This window comes from Erigeron canadensis, chromosome 6, assembly GCF_010389155.1.
Source record: "Erigeron canadensis isolate Cc75 chromosome 6, C_canadensis_v1, whole genome shotgun sequence".
Classification (NCBI taxonomy): Eukaryota; Viridiplantae; Streptophyta; class Magnoliopsida; order Asterales; family Asteraceae; genus Erigeron; species Erigeron canadensis.
In genome coordinates, this window is record NC_057766.1 from 228,437 (window position 1) to 235,178 (window position 6,742).

Here is a 6,742-nt window from a genome sequence, read left to right on the forward strand (position 1 = left end):
TTTGACAAAAATATAAAATTCAAACCGTGCATCACACGGGTCTTTACTCTAGTATAGAAAAAAAAAAATATCAGTTTAGCCTCCAAAATTTTATTAAATGCTAATATTAAGTCCCTGTCTTAGTACCAAAAAAACTTGAGCCTAATCTCTCATTTCCCTTTTGCTAAATATGTTTGGTATTTACAATACATGAAAGAGTAAATCTCCAAGCTAAATAGACTGGAAAAATTTAATTACTGTTAGTCTCAGCTGGATACATTAGGAATAAAAATATAACAGAGAATATAAATAATGAAAATGAGAATGAGTAATTGAAATGAGAATAGATTCCTTCGTTGGATACAAACAAAGAATTTATGTAAGAAAAATAACAAAATTTATAGAGAATCATAAATCTTTTTTATTCTCTTCCTTCTTTTTCTGTTCTATCGTACCAAGCACCCCTAACCTCTTAATTTTCATGTATTATTTACTCAGCTAATATAAACTATATATATAAACCATGGGTTAAATTCTGCTATGGCCATATATTCTTCACTACATTTGAGAATTCTTGCAATACTGACTTTAAAAATATGTACAGCTCATGCTCATTAGTGTGTTAAAATTTGAATCAATTATATATAACACTTAGTTACAATTTTAAATAATGCTCGTAAATCTTATATATTTCCTGTTACCGCCTCACAACTATGCGGATCAGACTATCTTTGTTCCGACTCGTGTCCGATCTCACAGTCTTTACTCTCATCCGATATCGACCTCTCAACTTTTTGCCGTTTCTTATCTCTATCTCGAGGATCTTTCTTCTGATCAATTACTGATATGAGCGTTTGAAGACGCCTCGAGCGCGACCCATCTGATTCTGGTATGGCTCGAGCAACTTTACGAAACCGCCTAAATACTTGACAAAAGTATATGAAAATGGCAATGAAACAAGCGATACCGCAAATAAGGAAGAGCCCCCAAAAGCTTTTGAGGTGCAAGCGGTCTGATTCAAGCTCTGCGTTATCAGTGCTGCAACCGCTTCTTATAAGCCATTTGTCATGGATTCGCTGCAAGTCCCCATTCTCTGATAATGAGAGAATTGCAGTTGACAAGTCAACCGCCAATGGAGAGTCACGTGGGAATGCCTAACAAATCAAGATAAAAACACATGAATGCCTGTTAAGCAAATAGTGTGGACATCTTCATTAGCTCCATGTATCTATTACTATTAAACTGAGATTGTGAACTACTGCCCAACCTGTACGTCCTGATTATCTTTGCTACCTCTGATTAGAAACATATGAAATCTACCATAACCTTATTAATCTTCTTGAGGATTTATATTGGTGTCCTGAATATTAAAAAATAATAGTGGCATCTAATATTTTGAATCTTGAAAATGGCTGATCTGACAATGAAAGTCACAACACAAAACAAACATAGTGAAAGAAGGAACTTACAAATCCCCATCCGCTCTTGGTAAACTCACGCCCAACCACCCGGAATTTGCACTGATTGGACAAGAAAAGCTCAATGTACGGGCGTTCATCAACAATGGCAGCAACACCACCATTTTTCGAACCTTTTCGGAGTGCATCTGCATAAGCTTCTGGTGTTCCAAGACGAACAAGTCTGGATTCAGGAATTCCAATTTCATCAACTAGATATCGTTCTGCAAATGATCCCACTTGGAATCCAATACGATCATTGGACTTTTTTAAAGTATCTATCCCTTTGATTGGAGAAGATAGCTGTTGGACCGTGAGAATTGAAGTCAAACTTGCAGTGTAACTCGAGTTGACTATTAGGACTACAAAAAGCCATATCAGTAACACTGCACGTCCCAGAGTACTCGCAGTGTTCTCTCCTGTGCAAAAGAAAACAGACATTTATGTTAGAAAATAATACTTGCTCTAGCTAGCGTACTTTGACTTTTGAAGTCAAACATTCTGTCTGAAGTTCCAGATTGAGAGGGATGTTATAATAAATTTAACAACAAAGTTATTCAGAGATGTTGTATGTATTAAGAAGTAATACATGTTTTGATATCTGACCATTAGTTAATTAGGAATCATCTGTCAGATGGATTGTGTGTATGAAGCATCACAAACCGCAATTTCAATTTTCAAGTTACACATGCTAGGCGTCGTTTTTAACATTTGATGAAATTCTTACAAGCTCTTAAAATTTCTTCAAAATTCATACCAAGTTTTGAAAGTAGATATTAAACAGTTGGAATTGTAAGTCAAAACAAGATAGAATGTTAAAAACTGTACGAAAAAGTAGCATCTGACTTACTATGTGCAAAAAAGAGAGTAGAAAGGCTAAACCTGAAAGAAAACCAAACAAGAAACCATTAAACATCAAGATCGTCGGAAAAAGCAGAAGAAAAGGATTCTATTAATATGTATAGCATATATGTGGGAAGTAGTTTTTCATCTCTAAAATTACTTGGTACACAACAATGGACAGCTGATGCATCAGATGGTACGATACCATCATAGCACACTTGGTGCTGTACCAAGTTAACTTGGTTGTGAGCAAATCACCTCCATATCTCAAAAAAATAGAATTGAAATTCTGAAATCTGCATCTTTGTGGGTACTATCTTTCATTATCATAAACAATAGAATAGCATTCAATCTCACCAATTCACCATAGACCCACAAAGAAAATGTAAGTTTTTATAGCCTCTTTCATTCATTAATTTATCTCAGCTACTATACTTAATCTATCTAAAAGAAAAACCAAACTTACCATAGTATCGTAATGATCTGTGTTTTAGGAGTTCCTCTGAACTCATCGTTTATACGGTGCTCCAGAATCCACACCACGACGCCAACAACAAGAAAGAAAGCAGCCGTTACAGCCCATAATGTCGGAGAAAATGGTCGTAAGAACGCCCAAGCACCAGTATTCATTTTCTTAAATGGGGCCACTACAACGAGCCCGGATGCAGCATATGGCTGTGTGAAATCTACAATTCTTGTTCGGTTTGTGACTATAGCAATGTCCCCAACGGCACCATCATAGACCTGCAATCAGAATCATGAGGTCATGAAACATTTGTATGAGCTTTTCCAAAGTTCTATAATAGTCTAATAATCTCAGTTGCTAATATGATTTAGAGGTTATACATTGTATGGTTTCAACCTGTTTGACCTGTTTCCATTTTTAGCCATTTTTTATAATAGTAAATCATAACCTGGATCGACTTATGCATAGGTAACTGGGGCGTATTACCACCTTCAGTACAAGTATGCTAAGTATTGTGCATTTCTTTATTTAATATCAATCAAACAAAATAAATTTGATGAATTTGAACTCACCCCTGCTGCAATTAGTCTTACAAGATCAGTATAGCTGGGGTTCTCTTTACCATTTCCATAAGGGACAAATTGATATGGTACAGCATATGGTAGCAAATTAACAGCAGCAACGAACACATCGATACAAAAACCTTTCGACATATTAGTTCCCGGCAGTTGCGAAACAAATTCCTTATAACTAACTCTGATCGGGACTGCAATCTTCAACAACTTTCCGTTATTCGGGAAAACCCACCCCCGTGGCTTTGTCACTATTTCCCCAGGCCAAATCACACTATGAAGTTCTTGATTTGGCCGTGATCGAGTAACTACAAGATTCTCAGGAGTCAATGTTGACAATCCTGACCCGTTTGACCAGTAGCCAACTGTTCGGATTCCTGTTCCGATTATGTTAATTATGTCATACGCCGGATTAACAAGATTTCTCTCTGAATCAAACTTCATATGCCCGGTCAAACCCACAAAATCAGTCCTCCATAGATTGTCCAACAAAAGTTTTCCTTCATTAAAAATACTCATTGCATCAAGATGAAGATCCGCAAGACCAGCCGCGGTCAACCTTGAATCATTTGAAAATGAAATAACCCCACCTTGATTGAAAAAAGCTTCAAGAGCATGAGCTATAATCCAAACGCTATCATAAGCATACAACCCATAAGAATTTAGCCCAAATGAACCACCAGTTAATTTACTCCACTTTGATGTGAACATTTTCTTTTTTGGAGATTCAGGTGTGTGCTGGCGTAAAGCAAGAACCCCTTGCATATTCTCCATTTTATCAGACGATGGGAAATTTGTATCTAAAGCAGACGAAAGCCAATCGGTAGCAATCCAAACATACCCATCTTCCATCATTCCAAGATAACGAGCAACTGAGAAGACCAAGAACCCCATATCCGGATATACATGAAGAACAATAACTCGAGCTTCCATTAATGCAATTTTTACCAAAATATCCATTATTTCACTCCGCCCGAATTCTGATCCAGGTGGGATCCCAATTTTATACGAAATTCTACAACGTCTTGCAGCTAATGCATCATCTAATGCTAACACTCCATTTCTACCATAATCATCGTCTATGAAAATTACAATAACTTCCCTCCAGCTATAATAGTCTACAATTTCAGACACTGCTGTCATTTGGTGCAAATCACTCTGCGTTGTTCTCATGAAATAAGGAAATTGGAGGTTTGATAGCGTGGGGTCAGTAGCAGCAAAGGATAAGAGTGGGATTTGAAGTTCGTTTGCTACATGAGATATTATGTGGGCTACGACTGAAGACTGCGGACCTATAATAGCAACCGTGTCGCTCTCCATAAACTGTAATGCTGTAAAAGTTACAAACATAGACATTTAAGATGGATAACTATTGTCATAATGTAATAAAACATGGTACAAGAGACAATGATTGTTCGTGTGTGTTTATGTCGTTTGAAGTTTGTGATAATGATGTTTTATGGCGCTGAGAGGTGTCTGCAAATTCTAATTATGTGAGAACATGATAGATCATACAACGGCGTATAAGTGATTTTTTATTCTATCGTTTGATAATTGGTTTTGTTGCCTATAGTAAAAAGAAGATGAGATAACCATAAGCAAATCAAGGCTCTTCAAACACCAAAACTGAATTGTGTGACTTAGACTCGCAATATTAAGATACCAGTAAGTTCACTTTCAAAACACACATCCAAAAACCCGCTTACAACAAATTACCTATCTGCCCTGATGAAAATCATGCAACAAAAGTTATAACTTATAGTGGTCCATAAGGTGTACTTATATTTGGGTACAGATTTAAAAGGGTTGCTTTCATGAACACTCACACGCATTGCAACATTTCCCTTTCAGAGATGTGCTACATGAATCTAAGTCCTTTCTAAGTCAAGTTGCTGTATTGGTCCATAGAGTGATACAGAAAGTCTACAATATTGGCTGTGGTCCGTTTTGGTCCACTAACTTTACGTTCATGTAAAGGCAGACTTAAAACGTTGAGCTTATTCAAACAAGGCAATTCTTACAAAACCTATATCATAACATGAACAAATAAGATCATAAACGGGCTAGAAAAAAGGGGAAAAACAGAGATAGCGTATGTTGTACAGAAAAAATCCAATTTTTTTATTTACCTCCAACCATGCCAAGAAAGCCACTGCAGTTGGAACTTTTCATTTCCACTCTAAGCTCTGTCCCGGGAAGAATGGTTGAATTTTGATTAATATCTTTGACAGCCTCTTGGATTGCAAGTTTGGCCACTTTCCCAATGGTCGAGTCAAAAGTGAAAATGGCTCCAACATTCACAACAGCAGGTCTTGCAGAAGCATTATGTGTGGTCAAACCATTTGTTATTAAACATAACCCCAAATATACTAAACCAAGACTCCAAACAAGAAAACTCTTCATCATATCATATCATGTCGATTCTGATCCACCTGAAATACAATATTACACAATTAAATCATGGGTTTAGTAAAATTTCACATAAATATCTAAAAGTCTCGAACTTTCTTTAATTATGAAAATCAAATTCTTTACCAAAAAAGTGTCGACAAAGTCGAAAAGACCATGACAACTTACAAAGAATATGTCATAGGTTTAAACCTAAACTTGAAGAAATGATCAAAAAGGAATAACTTATAAAGTTTGCTATTAATCAAGAATAATAAAAAAAGTTGAAATCTTTAAGAGGGAATCAGATGCAATGCCCAAAACACAATTTTTTTAAAAGGAACCTATGTCATGAGAAGCATGAAGTCTACATAAAGGAACCAACTTTTTTAATTAATTAACAAATATCTTCTACATAATAAAGGGAGACCCACAAAGCAAATTCAACCACACATTTCTATTTCAGGTAACAAGAAGTTAAAACACTCACACGCACATATATACATATATACGTGCATATATCTTGAGTTTTATATGATGATCATCAGCTAATAATCTTCAGTTGTACTGATACTATAGTTGGTAAAAATTCAAGCTTAGAAAAAAATTACCTGAGCGAGGTGTGTAAAAATAATGTTATTTTCTTTTAACTGCAAAGGTGTACTGGTATAATAAATTAAGGGACCCCAATAAATAAATAACTATTACTAATAATTAATAAATGTTGCTAATAAAGAGAGAAGACAGAGGTGTTTGGATGAAAATGTAGGAAAAGAAGACAGTAAAAAACATGTTACATGTGGGGAATTAAGACGGAGAGAATCTAGGCTGTGGTCAAGCTGCTGAATGGGTCATTTTCTACGCATTCTATCCATTCAACTACTCATTTAAATACTACTCCTATCAATGTAACCAGCCAAAAGTACTGGTGATATCGAGTTATAAAATTTAAATTTTATTAAATAAATAATTCGGTTATCTAAAAAAAATTACAAATTGGAAATAATCATTACTTAAAGTTAAGGATTCAATTTTTC

The 6,742-nt window shown here is 35.4% G+C and overlaps 1 protein-coding gene across 1 annotated transcript; it reads right to left on the reverse strand.

Moving 5' to 3' along the window:
- Positions 1-566: 566 nt before the first annotated feature.
- LOC122603608 (glutamate receptor 3.3) lies at positions 567-6,398 on the reverse strand. Its single transcript, XM_043776360.1, has 7 exons — positions 6,317-6,398; positions 5,447-5,749; positions 3,318-4,648; positions 2,746-3,023; positions 2,287-2,318; positions 1,449-1,855; positions 567-1,133 (listed from the first exon to the last, which is right to left on the reverse strand). The coding sequence occupies exons 2-7, from the start codon at positions 5,721-5,723 to the stop codon at positions 705-707; spliced, it is 2,754 nt and encodes a 917-aa protein (XP_043632295.1). The 5' UTR covers positions 5,724-5,749; positions 6,317-6,398; the 3' UTR covers positions 567-704.
- Positions 6,399-6,742: the final 344 nt, after the last annotated feature.